The sequence below is a fragment of the Boleophthalmus pectinirostris genome, unplaced genomic scaffold (genome assembly GCF_026225935.1).
Source record: "Boleophthalmus pectinirostris isolate CB_2022bp ecotype Guang Dong unplaced genomic scaffold, ASM2622593v1 HiC_scaffold_8, whole genome shotgun sequence".
Taxonomy (NCBI): Eukaryota; Metazoa; Chordata; class Actinopteri; order Gobiiformes; family Gobiidae; genus Boleophthalmus; species Boleophthalmus pectinirostris.
In genome coordinates, this window is record NW_026571515.1 from 9,600,704 (window position 1) to 9,627,344 (window position 26,641).

At 36.1% G+C, this 26,641-nt stretch overlaps 1 protein-coding gene across 2 annotated transcripts; it reads right to left on the reverse strand.

The window, feature by feature from the left end:
• Positions 1 to 1,357: 1,357 nt before the first annotated feature.
• si:ch211-112c15.8 (tumor necrosis factor receptor superfamily member 1A) lies at positions 1,358 to 24,774 on the reverse strand. 2 transcript variants are annotated; one of them, XM_055165685.1, is made up of 10 exons: positions 24,597 to 24,774; positions 16,528 to 16,612; positions 15,825 to 15,947; positions 13,469 to 13,564; positions 12,965 to 12,995; positions 12,520 to 12,650; positions 9,089 to 9,250; positions 8,501 to 8,532; positions 8,255 to 8,366; positions 1,358 to 4,188 (listed from the first exon to the last, which is right to left on the reverse strand). In XM_055165685.1, the coding sequence occupies exons 1-10, from the start codon at positions 24,618 to 24,620 to the stop codon at positions 3,866 to 3,868; spliced, it is 1,119 nt and encodes a 372-aa protein (XP_055021660.1). In that variant the 5' UTR covers positions 24,621 to 24,774; the 3' UTR covers positions 1,358 to 3,865. The 2 variants fall into 2 exon arrangements, with proteins under 2 accessions (XP_055021660.1, XP_020781488.1); XM_020925829.2 differs by having other exon boundaries at positions 9,089 to 9,259.
• Positions 24,775 to 26,641: the final 1,867 nt, after the last annotated feature.

Sequence of the window (26,641 nt, forward strand, 5' to 3'; positions counted from 1 at the left end):
TCTTGTTGTGCACCTGAGCCAAGCATAGCAGTGTGAATGGGTGAATGGTTCCTTGATGTAAAGCACCTTAAAGGTGGAAAAGCGCTATATAAAAATGTGACCATTTGCTATTTACGAAGAAAATGTCTGTTTTCTTTAAAACTTTGATTGTTTTTCATGTAACTCTAATTCATTTGTTTTCTTCTGTTTTTATTGACTTTACCACAACAACAAAGGGAAAAGCAGAGAATTCAAATTTCAATTTCTTTCCCGCTGCTAAATGTCGCTGAATGTCTGCTTTTGGAAAATTTTGCAGAGAATTAATAAAGCCCGAATTATTCTATCTGAACCTGAAATATTGTCTTCTCGTTTGATTTCAGACACATCCATGTAGCATATAGCGTAAACAACTGTTCACTTTTATTGTCCTGAAGACCTCCAACTGTAGGAGAGGAAACCTGGGTCTCAACCGATAATGACAGGGCCTATGGCTTTTTATAACCCGCTGTTAGTCACCCAAATAAACCACAGTGGAGCAGCGCACCTTGTGGTGACAATCATAATCCGTGCAGCCGCAGAGAACAAGCGCAGCTGAAAAACAGGCGCCTTCTGTTGTGTCATGAATATGACATTTGAAGAAAACAGTTTACACAGGCGGCGCTACGGCCATGACATACTGAATCTTTTAAACCAAAGTCCCCCACCTTGTAAGTGTTTGTGCGTATTTTTTAGAGTGACAGAGAAACACAATCAGATCACACAGGCTCCAACACACAAACCCCTGGCCCCCTGGACCAGTCTCACTCATCACAGCCCAGGGGGGCAGTCAATATCAGGGATTGTAGGCATGGAAAATGGCCACCAGAGGGCAGAAAAACTCGTTGGATGATGTGAATCAAGTTACAGCAAGAAAGAAAAAAAAATAAAAATTTTCTTTTTTTTTTTTTTAAAAAGGTCCGAGATCGTTGCCATGGTAACCAGTGTCTTTTCCAGGAGCCACGTTGTGCGTGTAAAATTCTACTCAAACCTGAACTCATGCAAACTGGAGCTGGACTTTTAACTCTAGCTTTTTTTTTTTTTTTTGTATTTTTACTTTATCTAATGCCCATGTTCTACCATACTACCATACTAATAGTACAAATGAAACAAATGTTGTTCATTTTAGGTAAGGTACATTAAGAATACATTCATCATCATCAAGGCTAATGAGCACGGAGCAAAAATAGTGATTACCAAAAGAAGACTCATTTTGGTGAAGAATAAATTAACTAATTTTACGCATGACAAATGTGCAAAACAGTAGGCAATTGATTAGTGATAATTTTGTGAATTAAGACTACTGATTTAGTCAAAACATACAAACATCCTACACAACAACTTTCTTAACAAAATAATACAAATTTATTTTGGACAAAAAATAACAGTCACTCATATGATACATCGTGTTAGAAAATAAATTCTTAGAAGTCGATGCAGAATCAGACCAACAGTTTAAACTCTCAAAATGAGATACTACATCAGCACCAGGAAATAGTCTGGTGGAATAGGCTGTGGTGGCTGAACTTCCTTCACTGTGGAGCATTCCAGGCAGAGCAATGACATTTCCATAGAAACAAGTAGGTAACAGTCCCTCCACCAGAAAAGTTACAAATGCACCTTTAATGAAAAACACATCCACAAACAGCACACATCAATATTTAACAGATACTTTCTCATAAGAGGATGTAGATGTGAAAATACATCTGGCCTACTGTATCTCTACAGGGGAATTCTCCTCTGATTTATGTACGATGGTGGATACAGGTCACCACCACTAAACCCACAATACTCTGTTTGAGTCACCCGCAGCCTACAACACAACCACACAATCTGCAGTGTAGGTACAGCTCTGACTGCTAACACTCCAGTAGAAGTAGTCAGAACAAAAGAACAACAGCAATGCTGCACCACACAAAAACTTGATACTTACTACAGGAATCACTATTAACACTTCCAATACCTCTACTAGAGCCCGGCCGATATATCGGCCGATGTGGGCAACTGGAGACATATCGGCCGATATTTCACGTGGGCATGTTATACCTTGTTATAAAGCTTAGACTCTCTACATTATGTTCATTTAATCCAATTTACAGACAGATAAATGTCCTAATATGTGGCTCCGCATCAGTATTTATCTCCGGTGTAATTTGTCTGTGTGTGTCCGTACTGTCCCTGAACACACCACAGAGTCACTTCACTTCACTCACGTGTTCTTGTTTACACCCGCAGCGGTGCGCAACACTGAGATTATTTTCTTTTTACAGACAATCAGTTTGAGTCTGGATTAAAAGGACTTTTATTAGTTCAGACTTGTGATGTGAGGAGGAGCCTGTGTGAGTGTTGATTGTTGGAAATACATCGACTTTGAAGCTAGTTTTGGTTATTTGTTATTAGCGATTAGCTGCTGTAGCTACGGCACATAAACAGGCTGTTTTCTATTGGCCTATTGTAAAGTGACTATATTGGCCGTATATTTGTTACTGGACCAGCATTGATATGTAAATGAGCTGTGAATAGACGTGTGAATGATCCACATTTATGCATATAATTAATTACCGCGGTGCGCACGTTTTTACGGCTAAAGGCTAATAGCGATAGTTTACTAGCTAGGAGTTATGGGTCGGTCGCGATAGAAGCAGCTCTTAGAGCCGACTCTTTGAAGCGAACAACGGGAGCCTGCTTCTTATTGGGAGCCGTGTTTTCTCTTTTTCTCACTTTTTCTCTTCAAGCCGCATGTAGACCCATAGTTTGACAGCAGCAGCGGCTGAAAACGAAACTTTCAGAAATCTGCATGTGCATAGGATTTAAAAAAAAAAAAAGTGCATATTTGGCTGCAGTTCAGCATAAAATAAATAAACCAGGACTAATCTTGGGCTCGAGAAAGAGATAGAGACCGAGTCCCGACACTCACTCCTGGTTCAGTTCTGGTTTAGTCCTGTTTTACACATGGTTTAAATCTGTTTTAGTCCTGGTTTAGTCCTTTTTCAGTCCTGGTTCAGTTCTGGTTTAGTCCTGCTTGCAACAAAACAGTCTAAAGAGTCAGAGACATGGTTGTGCAGAGAAAATCTGTCAGGTTGTGGAGGCATAAATTAAAAAAAGATAGAAAAGGGAACTTGTAGGGCAAGAATACCCCTGCTATAGCGCCCCCTATATCTCCCCCTCTGCACTTGCCTGTACAGATCCAGGTTGAGAGTTTACAAGCTCCAGTCCAAATTCTCTGCTCTGAACCTAGTCCCAGTGTCTCTGTTTATATCCACATCAAACATCTGACTGTCCACACCTGAGCAGGTTTGACAAGTAAAATTATGCAATAAAGAGACAAATAAAAAATAAAGAGAAAATTATAAAAGTAGAAAGAAATATTTACAGTTCATTGTCATTGTCTATCAAATACAACATTTTGAAATGGATTTTTATCAGATTTCTTTTGTGCACGTAAACACACCAAAATTCTGACTGAATTATTGGGATCTGATGATTCAGATTTTCATTGGACATCTAAATGTAGCCAAAGTTTGTGTTCAGAGTCAAGTCATGAGTCACAGAAATTACTAAAATAAATAAATAACATGTTCGTGTTTAGAACTCAAGGCCTACAGTACAACAGTATCAAAAGATTACAGTACTACAGTATCATAAGACTGCAGTACTACAACTACGGAGTCCTTTCAAACCTGCTTGGCGGCAAATTATTATCTGATCCTAAGATGCTGTGAGTGAGTTCATATCATAATCTTCATGACTTCTGTTTGGAGAAGTTATACTAGTTGGGGTTTGAGGTTAAAAAAGAAAATTCTAAAATGTTCTGCACCAAATATAACAGGGCTGTAATCTTTAGTTTGTTTTATACAGCGTCCCCTTCTGGTCTTTGCTGTATCTGGTCAAGACTTTCCCTGATCATCTGTGCACATCGCATCAGCTCCATGTAGTGAAGTGCTGAGTAAATATCATCCATTTTAGCTCCTGGCTTCTGACTCCAGAGCCTGAGCTGCTGGTACTGTTTCTCCATAGAGCTCAAGCCCACGTCCAGCTCCACCCGCTCCAGCTGCTGATCTGCCACCGACAGCAGACGCATGAGCTCCTTCCAGCGACGCAGAGGCACCTCTTTTATCACAGCGTACATGACGATGGCAGGGAAGGGCTCCCGCTGGGTCTGGTCTAGGAGAGCTAAGAATCAGACAAGAACACAAGAGTCAAAATATAGTTTAAATACGGTTATAATGATGTGGCCAAACATCCTTGTCCAAGCCTGTTCTCATCAGATCTCAGAAGCTAAGCAGGGCTGGACCTGGCTAGTACTTAAATGGGAGCCTGCTGAGAATACCAGGTGCCACAGTGGGACACCAGTGGCAATATCCGTCACTGTGTCATTAGGCAAGGCACTTCACCCACATGGCCTATAGTATGAATGAGGGAGCAGCTAAACATTTCAACTTGGCCTATCATCTAAATAAGTCTGAAAGAAGGTAACCTTTAAAACAGTAGAGCTCAAACTACATGTCCCTTTAACCATAGGGCCTAAGGCTTGGCTATGCACGTGTGCAGCCAAATAAACTCTTGTGGAGCAGCGCCCCTTGTGGTGACTTTTTAAAATGACTGCTGAGGAAACGCGCAGCTGCAAAAGGCCTTCACCTTCACCACAGCGATTTGGAATATTGAGAGAAAACACCACAGGCTGCTCTGGCCACGCTCTGTTACACTGCATTTGTAAGTTCAAAGTCCTCCAGCTTTTACCGAGGTTAGGCCTGATTTGTGTGTTTTTTTCGGAGAACCCACAGTAACGCACTCAGACACTGGAGGGTACACGCAAACTCCTCAAGTCTCACCTGAGAATTCCAAGCTGCCAGCGGCGAGTTTTCACAACAAATACGCAAAAAAATAAAATAAAATAGATACGTGGATGAAGAAAAGTCAAAGCACCGGACCGGTGTCACTCATCACAGCCCAGGCCTGTCCTAATGACAAGCGGGGCAGGACCGCGTCCGGTCCATCCCCATGAGCTCAGCGTTAAGCGCTGGAGCCCGGGGCCGCCGAATTACAGCGGCACCAAAATCTTATATAACTATGATCATTCATTTGAGCAAAAACAATCAATATTTGATTAGGGATTGTAGACATGGAAAATGGCCACCAGAGGGCAGAAAAACACGTCGGATGATGTAAATCAAATTACTGCAAGAAAAAAAAAATATATATATATATTTAAAAAAATAAATAAATATATATATATACACACACACATTAACAACGGTCTCACATTGTCGCTATGGTAACCAGTGTCTATTCCAGGTTGTGCGTGTAAAATTGCAAACTGGAGCTGGAGTTTTTTCCCTCATTATATTGTTCTATTTAGAAAGCCTTACTTTAGCTTTTTGGGCTTTGTTGTATTTTTGCTTCATCAAATCCAAGACTTTATAAAAATTAAAAGCAGGTCTAAATGAGAACTTGTAATCAACAATACAAGACTTTTATATTGAGGCTCATTAAAGTTCTCTGTAGCCGTAGCTCTAGGAGCCATAGCAGGCAGCAACTTGACAGTTGGCGGAGCAGGCCACAATTCACTTTCACATTCATTCACTTAAAGGGTATTTACCAGTGCACTTAAGCAAGTGAGAGGAAGAGACCAAAACCCACAAAACGAGGAAACGGCTCCTCTGCTCAGAAAGATCAATATCTTCTGCACAACCAGGAATGTTAACGTGCACACTGTAAATGTCAAGAAACCTGGTGCAGTTCATCAGGTGCTGAGGTTCAGAACCAGGAGAGCGAGGCAGAGGGGACCTTTTGTTTTGATGATATCTCCAAACCATCTACACATACAGTATATCTAAAAGTCAGATAAAGGTTACCTTTGCAGAAGGTGGCCAGTTCTCCTGCTCTGTTCAAACCACAGGGGTTTTCAGAGACAGAAAGTAAAGTGGAATATATGTGCTCTACGCACAGGACTGCCTCTCTGACCTCATTCAAATATTACTGTTTCTGTGGGTCAAATATATGTGTAGAGTTACCAGCTAAAACCCAGCCAACGTCTAAAAAAGGAAACAAGCCCCAGTTAAATGGAAATAAGGCTAAAAATAAGAGGTAGAGTCAGAATGCCTGTTTTTCTAGGTATTTTAAAACCACCTGTAATTGAATACATGTGCAGTACTGTAGATCTGTTTAATGTCACACTGTGGAACATCTGAAGCAGAGCAAGGATTTTGAACTGTTAAAGTGTGGAACTTGATGAAATAAACATCAGCTGAAGACAGAAAATCAGAGGTAAAATATGCAAAAATTTGTCTGTAAGTAATTTAAATTTGTCCAAAAAGTGAATGTTAATATATATCTCTGTTTAGAAGATTTCATAGTTTTTGTTTTATTTTAATTTAAGTTTTTTAGTTTAGTTTTCTGAAAAGCTTTTTTATTTCATGGATGATATTATATTAATCACAGAATTATCATGGACACAATATATGGACACAATATATTTCCCTGTAGGCAGTGGTGGAAAAAGTACTCAATTTTGTTACTTAAGTAAAAGTACAGATACTGAACTATTGAAACAGTTATCGTGTTTCTACAGGGTGATGTGGCACTAGGAGACTTTATACCAGATGCCCTCCCTGTTACTGCGTTTAGAGGAAGAAAAGCAGCACACGGTGAGTTTTGTTTCTGCAGATACAGTTCTAATGTTCTCGTGATTCTGTTCTGGTCCATTATAGGTACTTTAAATGTATTTAAACATGTACAAGAGAGTAGATCATCAGAATGTGATCATGTGTTATTCCTGTGTCCACAGGCAGAGACCAGAGCGTCTTCACTGGAATAAATCTTCACACTGTCCAGCTCCAAACTGTGTGTCTCTGTACTTGTGCTCTGTGTGTTTGATTCTGTTAAGGCAATACAGAACTGTGGAAAACTAAAGACTGTTTTTGTATTCTTTTACAGAATTAGATCAATTAAATAAAATTATACATACTTATACATTTCACGATAAGGTACCATAAGATAAATATGCATATTCAGCATGATTTGATCAAATTTCAACAACATGAAAAAGTGACATTCATGTTCTGAGAAAAATATGTGTAGAGGGGATCGGAATAAGTTTCAAAGCATAAACATAATTTTATTGCATGCAACCGCTTTCCATAACTTTTTAACGCAAATCCAGCTACCTTTTTTTTTCAGTGTACCAATGCCTCTAGTTACATCCAAGAATTTGCAAACATCATCATTATTGCTTTCTTTAAATTACTCAAGCAAATTAAAAGACATCTACATTTTGAGTCACATGAATTCATTATATTATGGAAAATAGATATAAATCTTTGAGTGAGGCGGTACTCAGACTCAGGAGCAGCTCTGTCTGATCTGTAGAAGCCACTGTTTTCAGGTCCTACCTCCCCACAACAGCCACAGAACTGAAACTTATGCAAACATGTTTCTGAGGTAGAGTGAGAAAATACTGCCTCATACAGATTGTTTGTTTAGACCTGGCTCTTCAACAGCAAATGTGCGCAGATTTAATTGGTAAAAAAATGCCCATTCAAATATGATTCATTATTTTCTTTCTTCTGAAATCAGTGTTCTAGTCCCCACAGTGGGAAAATCTATCCAGCATAGTGCCCATGTGGGACTGGGCAAACTCACCACCACTGATCTTTAACCTTCTAATATTTGGCTTTCAGAGTAACACCAGGATGAAAACAGGTGTATAGCTGATCTAAAACAAGACTATAATGTTTTTGTTTTAATACAGTTTCAAATGAGAACTAACCCAAATAAGGAAAATGTGAATATATTTGACTCTAGATAGTGCAAACACTGATGTGCACAGGAGCTTCTGTAGCAGTATAATTATCAGGCAGCCCAGACAATAAAAGCTCCACATAAAACAAAGAAATAAATCTAGTTTTCTCATGATATTATTGTATATATCACATATGGTTTTGGCATAAGATAAATAACCGGGCTCATGGCAGATTTATTTTAATCACTGTGAATTTAGATCTATATTGTTTTTATCAGTCTGAGACGGCTCTCACTGAAAGCTTTCGGAAAACACAGAATGTCATGTCGACTATCTGACTGGTCGAAGCGTCACAACAGCAGAACAAGCTGAAAATTGAAGTTTTGTTACATCCAGCCGATAGATAAGAACAAACATCCCTTGAAGTAGTGGTACTCTTACTTCAGTATGATTTCTGATAAAGGTAATTATAAACTCTTTTGTCTTTATGTGCGTTACCTCTGTGTTCCTCTTCTGACAGCTGGGGGGCGCCATTGGCAGGATTTCTCGGGGGGACAGGGCTCATGGCATCGAACATGGGAATTTCCTCATAGATGGTAAAATCCTGAACCTACAAAAAGTTTACATGTGAGAACATTCATGGGTCTGAAATGAACTTTTGGTGACATTTTAGGGGTGGAATGAAGCACTCGCAGAAGCGATGCAAACTTAAAGATAGTTATCAGGAAAGGCCAGAGTACGCACCAGTGTGGTCGGGCTTTGAAGGCAGCCTGGCTCTGTTCAGAGAAAAGATAATAAGTCAGCTTCCTGTTTCATGAAAGTCTTTGCAGTTTTACAGAAAGACACAGCTGATATGCAACATTTGAACATATGTTACGTTTTATCTAATCATTTCAAGCTGTTAAATCTTTTGACTTTGCATGTGTGAAAGTGAAGAATGTAGCAGTACAGTAAAAGTGATAATAGAAAACCGTGTTTATTTTGACGAAAACATTTTTGCAATAACTACATTTTAATCAGCCTTAATAAAGCATGAACAAAGACATTTCTGGCTCCATCAACTCTGGCTCTAATTGACTTTATATTGGATATTGTCACCCCTATTTCTGTAACAGTGAGGCTCGTCATTTCGGTCTTAAAATGTTCATATTAACCCACTCTAGATGATTCTGTGTTTTTATTTCACTATTTTGTACGTAAACAAACTCCTTTTCCTTATAACTGCAAGCCTCGTGAGCTTCATTTGACTCGAGCTGAACACTTTATACACTTCTTTATCCACTTCTTTATACACGTCTTTACAGATTCTATGATTTCAGGTGTGTCCTTTACCTCTGTCTGCTTGCAGAGGGGCCTCGGCGTGTTCCTTGACTCTCCAGCAGGGGCAGTAGACGTGCACGTATTTGTACAGGTTTGTCAATAACAGGACACTGACGCAGAACACGAGAATCAGCAGAACCACAAACACCAGCACCCACACCAGAGGGCCCACACCTGCAGGGACTGACAGAGATTTAACATCATCATCACTACTTGTTTAGTCACAGGCCAGATCTATGGAGAGGCAACCCCCACTCACAGTACGAAAGCATGTATTTCGAGGTATTTTTAACTTTAATTTGATGAATGTCAGATGGATACGTTTAATGGTGTACTGTGGAATATTCCAGACAAAGCCATAGGCAATAGCGTCATCACAGAGACAAGCAAATGGTGGACCCTGTTACACAGTGATGTAACAGATAATACTCCCTACAACTGTACAACAACTCACCCTTATGTAACAGATAATACTCCCTACAACTGTACAACAACTCACCTTTATGTAACAGATAATACTCCCTACAACTGTACAACAACTCACCCTTATGTAACAGATAATACTCCCTACAACTGTACAACAACTCACCCTTATGTAACAGATAATACTCCCTACAACTGTACAACAACTCACCTTATGTAACAGATAATACTCCCTACAACTGTACAACAACTCACCCTTATGTAACAGATAATACTCCCTACAACTGTACAACAACTCACCCTTATGTAACAGATAATACTCCCTACAACTGTACAACAACTCACCCTTATGTAACAGATAATACTCCCTACAACTGTACAACAACTCACCCTTATGTAACAGATAATACTCCCTACAACTGTACAACAACTCACCTTATGTAACAGATAATACTCCCTACAACTGTACAACAACTCACCCTTATGTAACAGATAATACTCCCTACAACTGTACAACAACTCACCCTTATGTAACAGATAATACTCCCTACAACTGTACAACAACTCACCCTTATGTAACAGATAATACTCCCTACAACTGTACAACAACTCACCCTTATGTAACAGATAATACTCCCTACAACTGTACAACAACTCACCTTATGTAACAGATAATACTCCCTACAACTGTACAACCACTCAACCTCATGTAACAGATAATACTCCCTACAACTGTACAACAACTCAACTTCATGTAACAGATAATACTCCCTACAACTGTACAACAACTCACCCTTATGTCACAGATATAATACTCCCTACAACTGTACAACAACTCACCCTTATGTCACAGATAATACTCCCTACAACTGTACAACAACTCACCCCTTATGAAAGAGATAATACTCCCTACAACTGTACAACAACTCACCCTTATGTAACAGATAATACTCCCTACAACTGTACAACAACTCACCCTTATGTAACAGATAATACTCCCTACAACTGTACAACAACTCACCCTTATGTAACAGATAATACTCCCTACAACTGTACAACAACTCACCTTATGTAACAGATAATACTCCCTACAACTGTGTACAACAACTCACCCTTATGTAACAGATAATACTCCCTACAACTGTACAACAACTCACCCTTATGTAACAGATAATACTCCCTACAACTGTACAACAACTCACCCTTTATGTAACAGATAATACTCCCTACAACTGTACAACAACTCACCCTTATGTAACAGATAATACTCCCTACAACTGTACAACAACTCACCCTTATGTACAAACAGATAATACTCCCTACAACTGTACAACAACTCACCTTTATGTAACAGATAATACTCCCTACAACTGTACAACAACTCACCCTTATGTAACAGATAATACTCCCTACAACTGTACAACAACTCACCCTTATGTAACAGATAATACTCCCTACAACTGTACAACAACTCACCCTTATGTAACAGATAATACTCCCTACAACTGTGTACAACAACTCACCCTTTATGTAACAGATAATACTCCCTACAACTGTACAACAACTCACCTTTATGTAACAGATAATACTCCCTACAACTGTACAACAACTCACCTTATGTAACAGATAATACTCCCTACAACTGTACAACAACTCACCCTTATGTAACAGATAATACTCCCTACAACTGTACAACAACTCACCCTTATGTAACAGATAATACTCCCTACAACTGTACAACAACTCACCCTTATGTAACAGATAATACTCCCTACAACTGTACAACAACTCATTATGTAACAGATAATACTCCCTACAACTGTACAACAACTCACCTTATGTAACAATACTCCCTACAACTGTACAACAACTCACCCTTATGTAACAGATAATACTCCCTACAACTGTACAACAACTCACCCTTATGTAACAGATAATACTCCCTACAACTGTAACAAACCTTATGTAACAGATAATACTCCCTACAACTGTACACTAGCTCACCCTTATGTAACAGGTAATACTCCCTACAACTGTACAAGAATTCACCTTTATGTTACAGATAATACTCCCAACAATTGTACACCAACTCACCGTTATGTAGTAGATAATACTCCCTACAAGTGTACAGGAATTCACCTTTATGTAACAGGTAATACTCCCTACAACTGCACAACAACTCACCCTTATGTAACAGATAATACTCAATACATCTGTATAACAAATCATCCTTTTGTCATAGATAATACTCCCTACAACTGTACAACAACTCACCCTTATGTAACAGATAATACTCCCTACATCTGTATAACAAATCATCATTTTGTCATAGATAATACTCCCTACAACTGTACAACAACTCACCCTTATGGGACAGATAATACTCCCTACATCTGTATAACAAATCATCCTTTTGTCATAGATAATACTCCCTACAACTGTACAACAACTCACCCTTATGTAACAGATAATACTCCCTACAACTGTATAACAACTCACACTTATTTAACAGGTAATCCTCCCTACAACTGTACAACAATTATCTTATGTAACAGATAATACTCCCTACAACTGTACAACAGACAACACATACTGTACAGCTTTATCTCATTCGAGGTATATGGACATGTGAAAGCTCAGAACCTCCAGAATACACTCACTGAGCTGCAAAGGCCGCACTAGCACTGATTCGTGAAAGGCTCTATTCACGCTTACGTCACAAACAAGGAAGACGTTTGGAAACATGCGATGACAATTTGTATGTTCCCACGCAACGAGAAGAGAGGAGTCGGAGTCGTGTGTCAGCGGGGAAATGATGAAAACAGTTGTAATTGTTGAGTTGTTGTTGTTGTTGTTGTTGATTTTTTTATTTTTCCTAGATTTGTCAGACTTACTACCGCCGGAGGTTGTCATCACATCTTCCCAAAGAGTTCTTTGGGGCTTATTTTAGTTGAAGGAACTGGCAACCCAAATGAAATAACCAATCTCTGAAGACACAATACATATGAGAGTGGACTTACAGATATATTTTGTTGTGACATTTGAAGCTCCTCTTGTAGTAGCAGAAATAGTAGTAGTAGTAGTATTAGTAGTAACTGCAGTGGTATCATGTGTAGTTAACAGTATGCACAGTGGGTTACACTCCACTACCCTGAAAAACAAAATACAACTTTGATAAAAAAAAATAAATAATAATAATAATAATAATAATAATAATAATAATTCACACACAAACATTCAATCTGACAAATTTAAGCATATTAAAAACAGAAACCACAGAACATGAACACAAGTAAAAGGCACCGTTAATTTAGTCCAATAAAAGATAAGTACATAAATACCCAAATTTACTTTACAAAATGGTATGAGCCAGTAAAGGATGCTATGAATTGACTAATAAAATAAGTAAAGTACTTATTTCATTTTTATCATTTCATCAGATTTAAAAACATAAATATGTCTTACCTCTGGGGTTCGGTATGCTTTTTCCTTGTGGCTGCCACGTACACAAAAAACAGTCATTACTTTTTTATTAAAATCACAATTTATATATTTTGGGTAATTTGAAATAGGGATGTAACGATATCCAAATTTATCGATGATATTTTCACAATATGCATCTCAGGGTACGATATTTATGGTGATATTTTGTGAACAATATGCTACGTTTTCTTTTTAAATGCATTCAAAAGACTTTGGTTCTGTCATTATCCAAAGAACTAACATCCAAAAAACTATCATTATTCTTATTATTAGCAGATATTTCTTCATGTAGTCTGCATTTAAACAGAGCAAAGCATTATGGTCTATGTATTTCTCTGCTTTCTTTAACTATTGCTGCACCATAACAATGAATTTAAGCAAACAGACTTGTAATCCGATATATTGTGAGACTTTTGACAATACGATATCACGATATTTCGGTTATTGTTACATCGCTAATTTGAAATAAAACATAACAGTACATACTCAAACAGGACGAGCAACCAAGATTCCTGTCACTTCCTTTCGAGACACATTGCCGATCAGAAACAGAAGTGCATTGTTTCTTCATCACCGTATTGACTGAGCAGAAAGAACATGGCACAATATGTGGTCAATCTGCTGAAATTATGAGTCTGCATTTAAAGGTGCACTGTGTAACATTTCTAGTTGAGTGGAAATATGACTGCTTTGTCTGGAATGTTCCACAGTATAGATTATAGAGGGAGACAAGCAACTACGCTACATTACAATTCAGATCTATGGAGAGTCACCCCTGTTCACAGAAGAAATTATTGCATTTTTGAGCAACACAAACACCTGTAATGAATAAATGCTAGATGGAAATGTTTAAAGTTATGCAAAAAAGAAACAGATGTGCACTTTGGAGCCCCCAAATTTTTATTTTAATGACACCACAATGTGATGGTTGGCTCAAGGCAGTGTCCACCTGGTCAGGCTGGTGCCACTTAGTGCCTCCGCTCAATTTTCATTTCTCTCCAGCATCTAGGTCAGGAATTGGAGTACACTAGACGGTTTGCAAAAACCCCAGAAGTGCAAGCCAATCAACGAAGAGTCATATATTCTGTGTTGTCAACGATTCCCGAGATCGAGGATTTAAAGCCAGAACAAAGAGAATGTTTGGTGAATTTTATCAAGGGGAAAGACGTTATTGCCCTTCTTTCTACGGGATTTGGGAAAAGCTCCGTTAGCCCCGTTAGTGGCGCATTACATACGTCACAACCAAATAGCAGCGATTGGTTAAATAAAAAATGTACCCACCTATCGTCGAGCAAACGAATCCTAATGCCGGTTTCACTTCGTAGAAGAATGAACGAATCAGGCTAGTATCCACCAGCATTTTGACCAGAACTGAAGAAGCAGCTTGAATGAGCTGAGAAACGTATTCCACCAAATAAACAAATTGATTTTCTCCTTTTGCCACCACAATGTGACATTTTAGGCAGCCCTTCTTCAAAGAGGAAAAGTTTAGTCTCACACCTGTTTTATATACAGGCCCAGGTCTAGTCTCCTGACCCACCATATGATCAGTCCCAATGTTAAAAAAAAAGATTACAATTGTTGAATGAATTCTATAGTACAAACTAGGGGTATGCAAAAATATAAACATATCGATATATCGTATCATTTAATGTGATGATACAGTGTCAATATCATGGGCTGTTGTATCGATATATCACCAAGAGTATCTTTTGGTATATTTTGTTAAATTATTTTGTTACATCGCTACAGTTTTGTTGCATGTTTAGAGGAAGGAAACTTGTTTATGCAACACAATCCACATTTTCACTGTTTTGATGATTAAAATGTTTGTGTTTCATATGAACTTTACACAAGAAGTGGTTTAACAAAGACTTTTAGTGTCACAGCCATGATTTAGACACATTTTTTTATTGAACCGTATCAAATCGATGTGAAATATATCGTATCAAATCGTAAGATCACTGTATCAAGATATGTATCGTATCGTGGCCTGTGTATCGAGGTATGTATCGTATCGGCAACTTCTTAATGAACCCAACCCTAATACAAACAGGTGTTCACTCTGTTTTAAAGTGGTGTATTTGTTCATGTCTTAAGAAGGGCTTAACCCCAATAAATAAATAAAAATGTAAGAGCTCCAAAGAACTGCAACGTGGATCTGTTTCTTCTTTTGCACAATTTTTGTCCAATTTGGCCAATTTGATTAATAACTTAATTTGTTTAAGGGTAAGAAGAATAGATTCATATGGCGTAAACTTAAGTAAAGTAAATCACCAAAACGATGATGATGATTGAGTTTATTATAATGGCAAATGTGGTCAAAAATATCAAAATACTAAATTACTAAAACAGTGCTACTTGCTTTTCTCATGCAAATGCAACATGCTTTTCTTCATGGACATGTTATTGCTTTGTCCATAATGTTTTACAGTATGGCATTAAACCTTTCTGTTGTCATGGAGACCAAAGCAGACCAAGTTAGAGGTCTGATCTGTGGAGATTCGACCCCACTCACAGTCAGAATGCCTATTTTTCTGGGTCTTTCTGACCAATAAAACCACCTGTAATAAATGAATAAATGTAAGGTAGATCTGTTTAATGTCATACTGTGGAACATTCTAAACACAGCAATGACGTATCCATAGAAACAAGCAGGTGATGGACCCCGAAACTGAAAAGTTACACCATCAAATAAATTCTGTGATTTATTCAGAGATTAAAAAGTAAAATACAACTAAAAATAAATAATAGAAATGCAGGACACGAGGAGAAATGGTGCAAAGAAAAAAGAAGAATTAAGTTAAAAAACAAAAAAAAACTTTGGGAATAATATACTTACCACCACATTTCGTACACTGGATACAAGTTCTTGCAGTGTTTTCTGTGTCCATGTAGTATCCATCCTTACATTTTTGACATAAATTCCAGCTATTATCAGGGCCACACTTCTTTCTGTAATAACCTACAATGATATTAAAGGGCCCATATTACACTATTATCTAATTTATGTTTTAATGTTGTTTCCTCATCACAAACGTACCTGGAGTTGTGTTTTGTTTCATTCACACATATTTAATTAACACAGAAACCCCGCATGTTTAGCCTGGGTTTTTTTCTTAAACACAAAACACTCTGTTCCACCTTGTGATGTCATGTGGTAATACAGGAAGTGCTCTATTTTGTTTTTAAACTTAATATACATTCACTAGAATCATTTGGACTAATTTCAGCCTTGGAATTGTGATTTTCTACTGAACAAAAGCAAAAAGTTAACTTGGAAAACTACCAATTCATGACATCACAAGGTGCAACAGAGCATTTTGAGCTTTGGAGATGTAAACAGACTAATAATAAAGGCAAACATGTGTAAATAAAACAAAAAAACACAAATCCAGGTCTGTTTTTGATGAGATAACAACATTACAACATGGCTTAAAAGTTCAGAGGAGTTAGTTTTGTGTAATATAGGACATTTAATATGTTTATTAATTTACATTGGTTATAATTGTGAAATGTGTAGTGATATTTATGCTTTGCCTTACCAGGAGGGCAGGGGTTTTGTTGGCACTTCTCTGGTTGTGCTACCACCAAAGATTTTGAGATGAAGAGGAGAATCAGAGCACAAACCTGGTAGAAAATAAAATCAGAAAGATAACAATTTAATATTACTGTAGATTAAAGCTGGGTTCACACTTTCTTCTAACCCCGGGTTTAGCTCAGTTTTTATGATTATTTTTATTTATTCTTAATCCAGTCCCAATGTTGTAACGTTTTGGTTGGTTAGTCTGTCACTTGCTTGTTTCTATGAATATGCCATTGCTCTGCCTGGAATGTTCCACAGTATGACTTTAAAGGGACAGACGTGTGGAGACACTTTTTTAAATATTCCATCCAGTCCTTGTATTTGCAGAGGTCACTGGTGTTAGACTAGTGCATGTCAATGGTCATAGTTATCCTGCCACTAAAAACACTCTTACCGCACTCCACAAAATGCCTGAAGCAAATCTATTATTACACCAGACTGTCGACGTGAATGTCTGTGTTGAGGGACTATTTTCTCATAAATCAGTCCGCCGCTGCCAAGCTTTCTATCAGGAAGTACAACTCACTGCTGCTGCTCAGACATAAAAACTTCAAATGCAAGGTTGGTTTTACTTCTAAAATTATTCTATCGACATAACAATTTACATGGACAGTCTGGTGTAATAATAGATTTACTTCAGGTGTTTTGTGGAGTGGGTAAGAGTGTTTTTAGTGGCAGGATAACTATGGCCATTGACATGCACTAGTCTAGCACCAGTGACCTCTGCAAATACAAGGACTGGATGGAATATTTTAAAAAGTGTCTCCACACGTCTCCAACACTCTGGCTCACAAGGACATGAGGTCATGTGTCCAAAATTCCAGACTGTCCCTTTAAACAGCTCTACCTTCCTTTTATTGAATTACAGCTGGTTTTATAGCTCAAAATATACTAGAACAAGGGTGTCCAAGCTTTTTTCATCAAGGGCCACATATCTAAACACAGATGAAGCAGAGGGCTGATCGAGGGCCGTAGACTGGTGCTCAGTACAGTGAATAATTAAAATATGTGCATGTTTAACACATTAGAATGAGCCATCAGACTTAATTCATGCTAAAATTCTCAAAACCACACACTAAATATTAAATACTTGCTTTATCAAGGTAGATTTTCAAAAAAAAACTTGCAGTAAAAAGTTCATTTTTAATTGATGCAAGGTAATTTAGGCCAATTCACCTGGAAGAAAAATTCGCCTCTCCGCAGATCTGACCTGTAACTTAGTTTGGTGTGGTAACTGACCCAGTTGTTTATACTTTCACATACTCTTTAAAGTCTTCTCTGATTGTTTAGAGCTCCCACACATAAAGGTGCTACTAGGCCTGTCACCATAATTACTATATCTACTTATTGTTCAATATATGAAAGCTAGAACTGTATATTTTTGGGGTTAGAGTTACTTTACTTTGAACGTTTTAATATTTAAAGGTGCACTGTGTAACTTTTCTGGTGGAGGGTCCGTTAAATGCTTTTTTTTTAGGACTTGAGACTTGACTTGATAAAATGGACTAAGACTTGGGACTCGACTTGGACTTGAAGGTCAATGACTTGGGACTTGACTCAGACTTGAAGAGGCCTGTGACTTGAGAAGACTTGAGAAGCACTTTAAAATCTGAATTCTTTCTATTCTGACCATAATGATTGACACTAAGATCTTGTGAAGACATTTAAAAAGGAAAAAATAACATTTCTACAACTCTTATATAATCTATAAATACTCATATATAAATATACTATGATTTTTTTTAGGACAATTTACTTTAAAATTCATAGAAATTGCAAAAATCTAAACTATATTTGGTACTTTGGTTTAAAGACTTGAAATGACTTGAAGCTCAAAGCAGATGACTTGGACTTGACTTGGACTTATGGGCCAGTGACTCGAGACTCGACTTGGACTTGAGGTCAAAGACTTGAGACTTACTTGAGACTTGCAAAACAACGACTTGGTCCCAGCTCTGGCTTTGTCGGGAATATTTCACAGTATGGCATTAAACCTTTCTATCTTCACGGAGACCAAACCAGGCCAAGTTACAGGTCGGATCTGTGGAGAGGCGACCCCGCTCAAACTCAGAATGCCAGTTTTTTTTTAAGGTGTTTTTGGGCACCTACAATTGAATAAATATGACGTAGAGCTGTTTAATGTCATATTGTGGAAGATTTTAGGCAGAGCAATGACATCTCCATAGAAACAAGCCCCCAACCAAAAAGTTACATAGTGCACCTTTAAGAAAACAGAACATACAGTATCTCTCTCTATATACTTTATTCTATACAGACGTTCAAAACATTTACATTTAACAAAAAGACAGAAAAAATAGTTTAAAATATTCAGTGTTCAAAAAAGGAAATTTAATCATACTCCTAATTTAGAATATTTCCATCTACGTGATATTTTTTATAGTTTGTCATCGTTTTGCGAAGTCATTTAGTCCAAAGTGTACTGCGTCTCCATGGAGATGTTAAGCTTTGTCAGGAATGTTTCACAGTATGGCATTAAACCTTTCTATCTTCACGGAGACCAAACCAGACCAAGTTACAGCCCAGATCTGCGGACAGGCGACCCCGCTCACAGTCAATAGTATTCATAGTATTCACAGTAGTAGTTGTAATAGTTGTGGTAGTAGTATTCATAGTAGTATTTGCAGTAGTAGTCAAAATAGTAGTTGTTCATTCATACTAGTATTTGTAGTAGTATTCATAGTAGTATTCGTAGTAGTAGTCAAAATAGTAGTTGTTCATTCATACTAGTATTTGTAGTAATAGTTGTAGTAGTATTTGTAGTAGTAGTCAAAATAGTAGTTGTTCATTCATACTAGTATTTGTAGTAGTATTCATAGTAGTATTCGTAGTAGTAGTCAAAATAGTAGTTGTTCATTCATACTAGTATTTGTGGTAATAGATGTAGTAGTATTTGTAGTAGTAGTCGAAATAGTAGTTGTTCATTCATTGTATTCATAGTAGTATTTGTAGTAGTAGTATTCGTAGTAGTATTTGTAGTAGTATTCGTAGTAGTAGTTGAAATAGTAGTATACATAGTAGTCAATTGTATTCAAAGTATTCATAGTACTCATAATAGTATTTGTAGTAGTAGTTGTAGTAGTTGTAGTAGTATACATAGTAGTCAATAGTATTCATATTAGTAGACATAGTAGTCGTGGTAGTAGTAGTATTCATAGGAGTATTTGTAGTAGAATTTGTAGCAGTAGTTGAAGTAGTAGTTCATTCATAGAATTTATAGTATTCATAGTAGTAGTTGTAGTAGTATTCGTCGAAGTAGTAGTTGTAGTAGTACCCGTAGTAGTATACGTAATAGTCAATAGTATTCCCAGTATTCGTAGTAGTAGTTGTAATAGTTTTGGTAGTAGTAGAAGTTGTAGTAGTATTCATCAAAGTAGCAGTTGTAGTAGTATTCATAGTAGTATACGTAGTAGTCAATAGTATTCATAGTATTCATAGTAGTAGTTGTAATAGTTGTGGTAGTAGTATTCATAGTAGTATTTGTAATAGTAGTCGAAATAGTAGTTGTAGTTGTTCATTCATAGTATTCACAGTAGTAGTCATAGTAGTATCCATAGTAGTATTCGTAGTAGTAGTAGTATTCGTAGTAGTATTCGTAGTAGTAGTCGAAGTAGTAGTATACGTAGTAGTCAATAGTATTCAAAGTATTCAAAGTATTCATAGTATTCATAGTAGTAGTTGCAGTAGTTGTAGTAGTTGTAGTAGTATACATAGTAGTCAATAGTATTCATAGTATTCATATTAGTAGTCATAGTAGTTGTGGTAGTAGTAGTATTCATAGGAGTATTTGTAGTAGAATTTGTAAAGGTAGTTGAAGTAGTAGTTACAGTAGTAGTACATTCACAGAATTCATAGTATTCTTAGTAGTAGTTGTAGTAGTATACGTAGCAGTCAATAGTATTTATAGTATTCATATTAGTAGTTGCAATAGTTGTGATTGTAGTACAATTTGTAGTAGTAGTTGTAGTAGTAGTAGTAGTAGTTCATCAGTAGTTTAAGTTACAGGTCAGATCTGTGGAGAGGTGACCCCACTAATAGTCAATAGTATTCATAGTATTCACAGTAGTAGTTGTAGTAGTATTCGTCGAAGTAGTAGTTGTAGTAGTATTCGTAGTATATGTACTAGTCAAAAGTATTCATAGTATTCATAGTAGTAGTTGTACTTAAGTAGTATTTGTCAAAGTTGTAGTTGTAGTAGTATTCATCAAACTTGTAGTTGTAGTAGTATTCATAGTAGTATATGTACTAGTCAATAGTATTCATAGTATTCAGAGTAGTAGTTGTAGTAGTATTCGTCGAAGTAGTAGTTGTAGTAGTATATGTAGTCAATAGTATTCATAGTAGCAGTCATAGTAGTATCTGTAGCAGTTTCCGTAGTAGTAGTCGAAGTAGTAGTTGTAGTAGTGGTTCTTGTAGTAGTAGTTCTTGTAGTAGTAGTTGAAGTAGTTCATCAGTAGTTCAAGTTACAGGTCAGATCTGTGGAGAGGCGACCCCACTCACAGTCAGAATGTTTTGTTTTCCTTGGTATTTTTAAGCTTTAAAACCACCTGTAATTAAATAAATATCAAGCAAAATTGTTTAAAGTCACACTGTGGAACATTCTGAGCAGAGCAATGACATCTCCGTAGAAACAAGAAGGTGTCAAACAGAGAAAAGTTACACAGTGCACCTTTAAACCATCACTATACAGTTAAATACATCACAGTGTCTCTTTACAAACATTAGATAAATTTGATGAGAAACACAATTACAAACTACAAATCTACACAGGTCTATAATATCTTAACCACAATCAGTCAGTCCTCACTGTCGTGTGTTCATTTTCTTTCTGCAGCTTAGGAAATGTTTGGTTAGTTTTCAGTCGTATTATGAGATACAAAGACGTAAAGGGTTGCATTAATCATTTCGATGACTCATTTCAGATGCAAACTAACTACAAAAGTGTTTAATTTTGCTGTTTATTTATTGCACCTCGTGTTTGTTTAACAATATGACACATTTAGAATAGTTTTTGTGGTTTTTAAATCTCTTCTTGGGTCTTCTATTTCTGTTTATCTTTTACTTTTACTTCAGAATCATATCGGACTTCAAAATCTCTTATTGTGGCCTTGTAGTTATCAAAGTAAACTTTAACTGGGGTACTACATTGCACTGACAATATTAAAAGTTTGTACTTCATATTCTAGTACTTCATATTTTTGCTCTAATATCTGTGTTATTTTATGATGGATTACAGATTGATCAGATTACAAACAACTGTGATATTCTGTGTTTATATTGCGATATTTGTTTTTTACTTACTGTACATACTTTTATATAATTATGTCTTATGTCCTATTCTACTTATTTAGAAGTTTTGTTACCATTTTTTATATTTTTTACACTTTGTTATGTTGTTGTTGATGTGTGACCGAAATATCTTGATATCGTATCGTCAAAAGTCTCACAATAATATCGTGGGGCGTCACAATATATCGAAATATAAGTTTCTTTGCTTAAATATATTGTTTTATAGTAGTAAAAGCAAATAAACATAGATAACTACATATCCCATGATTCAATTCAGCGCAGACAACATGAAGAAACATGTTTTTTAGTTGAATTCTTGGGATTATGACGGAAATAATTCACACCAAATTCTTGTCAAGGTATTTTAAAAGCGAAAAAGTGTCCCATCTCTCCAAAATATCGCAATAAATATCGTACCGTGAGATGCGTATCGTGAAAATATCGCACCGAGAGATTTGGATATTGTTAAGTTCCTAATGTATGAGCAATTATGTTCCCTTATGGATCAATAAAATTTCTCTAAGATGATGAGAAATTGTTATTGAAGTAAAATTATGTACAAAAAACTATAACGCTACTTATGAACATTTTTGACCAAATTTTATTTTATTTATTTTTTCATTTAAAAACTAGACAAGATCTAAATCAAAGCACTTCTAACTTCTAATTTCTTGGGTATGCCACTTGCTTCCCTCCATGAACCGTTCTGTGCCTGGAATGTTCCGCAGTATGGCATTAAACGTATATTTCCTAATAGGTCACCTCTCCACAGATCTGCCCACATGCCTGGCCTGCTGACATCAACTGTTTGTCACCATGAAGACAGATATATTTCATACCGTATAAAGCAATAAAATATTTAGGGAGAAAAGTCGGCAGCTTACTCAACACCAGGAAAATTACGCAGTGCATCTTTAATATGTACACTAAAAAAAAACCCTGAAATCTAGCCATGCATGAATGAAGAAAGTTGCATCATGATTTGAGTAAATTTCACTTCTACCAACGAAACAAGACTTTTTGTACTTACTTTTGTTACTTAAAATATGAAAATACATCTTTGTTACACTTAAGAAAAGAAAAACAACAACTCTTCGCACTTAAAAACAAAATTAAACGCTTCTTTAATGAAGAAAAACACGTTTAGTCCATTATAGATAATTTTACTCATAATTTAAGTCATTTTAACTTACCTATAGATCTTGCTTTTATAAAGATGTTTAATGCCATACTGTGGAACCTTCTAGACAAAACAACAACATCTTTATGAAGACGGTAGCGTACCCTCTTCAAGAAAAGTTACGCAGTGCAGCTTTTACATGTACACTGAAAAAATGAAAATCTAGCCAAGTTTAGATGACTTGAATGAAGAAAGTTTTATCACGATTTGAGTAAATTTCACTTGACAAGTAAAATTATCAACCAATGGAACAAGACTTTTTGTACTTAAAATATGAAAATACATCTTTGCTACACTTAAAATAAGAAAAACAACAACTCTTTGCACTTAAAAACTAAATTAAATGCTGCTTGAATTAAGAAAAACACATTTGATTCATTCATTGGAGATAATTTTTCTCATAATTTAAGTCATTTAACTTAAATTATGAGTAAAAACTAAAATCTAGTCAAGTTCAGATGACTTGAATGAAGAAAGTTTTATCACGATTTGAGTAAATTTCACTTGACAAATAAAATTATCTGCCAGTGGAACAAGACTTTTTGTACTTAAAATATGAAAATACATCTTTGTTACACTTAAAATAAGAAAAACAACAACTCTTTGCACTTAAAAACTAAATTAAACGCTGTGTGAATTAAGAAAAGCACATTTAGTCAATTGGTAGATAATGTATAAAGCATAGATAACTTGTACACTGAAAAAACTAAAATATATCCAAGATCAGACAACTTAATTTAAGAAAGTGACTCATTTACTCATGATTTGAGTAAATGTTATCTACCATATTGTCTACCAATGGACTAAATGTGTTTTTCTTAATTCACGGAGCATTTAATTTTGTTTTTAAGTGCAAAGAGTTGTTGTTGTTTTTCTTTTCTTAAGTGTAACAAAGACGTATTTCCCTATTTTAAGTACAAAAAATCTTGGTAAATCACTTTTTGTCACTTTTCACTTTTTTTGTCACTTTCACTAAAAAAACTAAAATCTAGTCAAGTTAAGACGACTTGAATTAAGAAAGTTTTATCTTGATTTGAGTAAATTTCACTTGATGAGTAAAACGATCTACCAGTGGAACAAGACTTTTTGTACTTAAAATACATTCACTTAAAATAAGAAAAACAACAACTCTTTGCACTTAAAAACAAAATTAAACGAATTGCTCGAATTAAGAAAGACACATTTAGTCCATTGGCAGATAATTTACCTCAAATAAAGTCAAATATTCTTAATTTAAGTCATTTTATTAAACATGAAAATACATCTTTGCTTCACTTAAGATAAGAAAAACAACAACTCTTTGTGCTTAAAGTAAGAATCAAAATCGAACACTGCTTGAAATAAGAAAAATTCATTTGTTCCTTTCCGTAAGTCATTTTAACTTACCTTTATAATGCTTTTAGATAGATATGTTTAATGCCATACTGTGGAACATTCAAGATAAAGCAATAACATCTTTACGGAGAGCACGTTTAATTTAATATGTATGTGTTTTTTTCATCTCCACATGGTACAAACACCGCTCCAAAACACAAACTTACCAAACTCATGATGGACTGTCTCATCTCAAACAGCAGCAGCTCAAACTCAGCTTCTCATCCTGGTCTTCTTCTTCTTCTTCTTCTTCTCATAAATTAGCATCCAAAAGTCTCCATAGTCGCTCGAGTCACGGTTCAGTTGTGAGGCTGCTGAGGAGCTGTCACCCATGTGAAGATTTCACAAAAGTGGTGAGTGAAAACAGGAAGCACCAGGAAACAGCGTCACCCAAAGAGGGCTGAGAAGAAGTACGTCAGATCTTCGCTAGGCGTCTCCGCCCTTTCCACACACCCACTGACTTCGACCCAATTTCAGTGACAGTCAAAGGGAATGACTGAAAGGAATTGATCACGTATTTATAGAATATTTTCATCAGTGATCAAAAATGAAAATACAACAAAAAGTGTTTACAATAAGTACGAGGTTTAAATTGGACTTAATGCTGTTTCTTTAAAGCAAATGTGTCAGACTCAGGCCCGCCGGCTACAGATACAGGCAATAGAGACATTATTTATTTAAAATTCTGTTATTATTTTATCTTATGCTTGTTCTGGATTCACTGTTTAGTCATAACATTTTTATTGAGCCAAAAACAGAGCACAACTCAAATTGTACAGGATCAACAGCGCTCAGTACTTTTTGGGATATAAAAGTTAAAATAAAAATAAATCTCACAACACTGAGAACAAACATAACAACATATCTGTGGATTTGTTTGGAGATGTTACTCACATAGTTACAGATTCTAAAAAAATCAATAAGAGGTTGCCACACTTTCTTAAATGACTGCAGTTTATCCTTTAACAAGTATCGTATTCTCTCTAGATGTAAAATGTTTACAAGGTCTCGCAGCCACATTTTAGAGCTTGACATGACATTAAGAGTAGTTTCTTTGCGTTAATAAGACAATAGGAAATGAACTGCTTTTGGTCTGATTTTAGGCAGATTATTAAATACTTCTGATGTACCAAGGATAATTAACAAGGGTTTCAGCAATAATGTCATTATTGCTACGAATGGAACAAGACTTTTTGTACTTAAAATATGAAATACATCTTTGCGACACTTAAGAAAAATTGAAAAAAATTTCAACACAATGTTTTAACCCTCTCAGGCTCAAATACATTTTTAGTATCAGGAAAAATCTGATATTTGGGGAAAATTATAATATGGGGTAGTAATATACAATTCAGACTTTTTTATCCTTTGTAAAAAAAAAAAAAAAAAAAGTATTTTGCACTTCTGGCAGGCCGTTTGCACGTAGCCATTCTTACACAGTCTGCATCGTCCACGTTTATCAGCATGGATGGGAGAAAAGGCTCCTGAGTAAAAAAAGCTCATATAATATGGATGTGGAGTAAGTAGGTACTTGGAATTTAGCTGTTACAAATCTGCAACGCCTGCCTGGAGAGGGTTAACATGAACTTGTATGCAAATAGGAATAAGTCAATTTTTCATGGAAAATCCTGCACTCGGCTCCACTTTTCTTATTTTTGACATTTTTCTGATGAGGGTGTCAGGGTCAACAGTCAAAACAATCGTCCTTTAAAAGCGTTTGGAAAGAGACAAGTCTTCATTTGTGCTGCTCTGGTGGGAGGGGCCACGTACAGAGACACTGGAGACACTGCTGTGATAAACACCACAGAAAATTACCAATATTTTATAGAAAATATAATTAAATTAAAATATTTTAATAGAAAATAAGCCAAGGGCCAGATTAAAGATCTTGGAGGGCTGGATCCAGCCCCCGGGCCGTATGTTTGACACCACTGACATAGACCATGATCCTTTGCTCCATTTTAGTGCAGACAACAAGAAAAAATAACAGTTCTAATCACTTTTAAGTCTTAGTTCTTTGGATTAAGTTTTGTCAAAGCATTTTAAGAGGAAAAAGTAGCACATTAACAGTTTTGTTAATATGCTACTTTTAATATCGCAATAAATATCGTACCATGAGATGTATATCATGAAAATACCATGCAGAGAGATTTGGATATTGTTATATTCTTAATTATTAAACATTAATTTTAATAAGAAAAGTTTTATCATT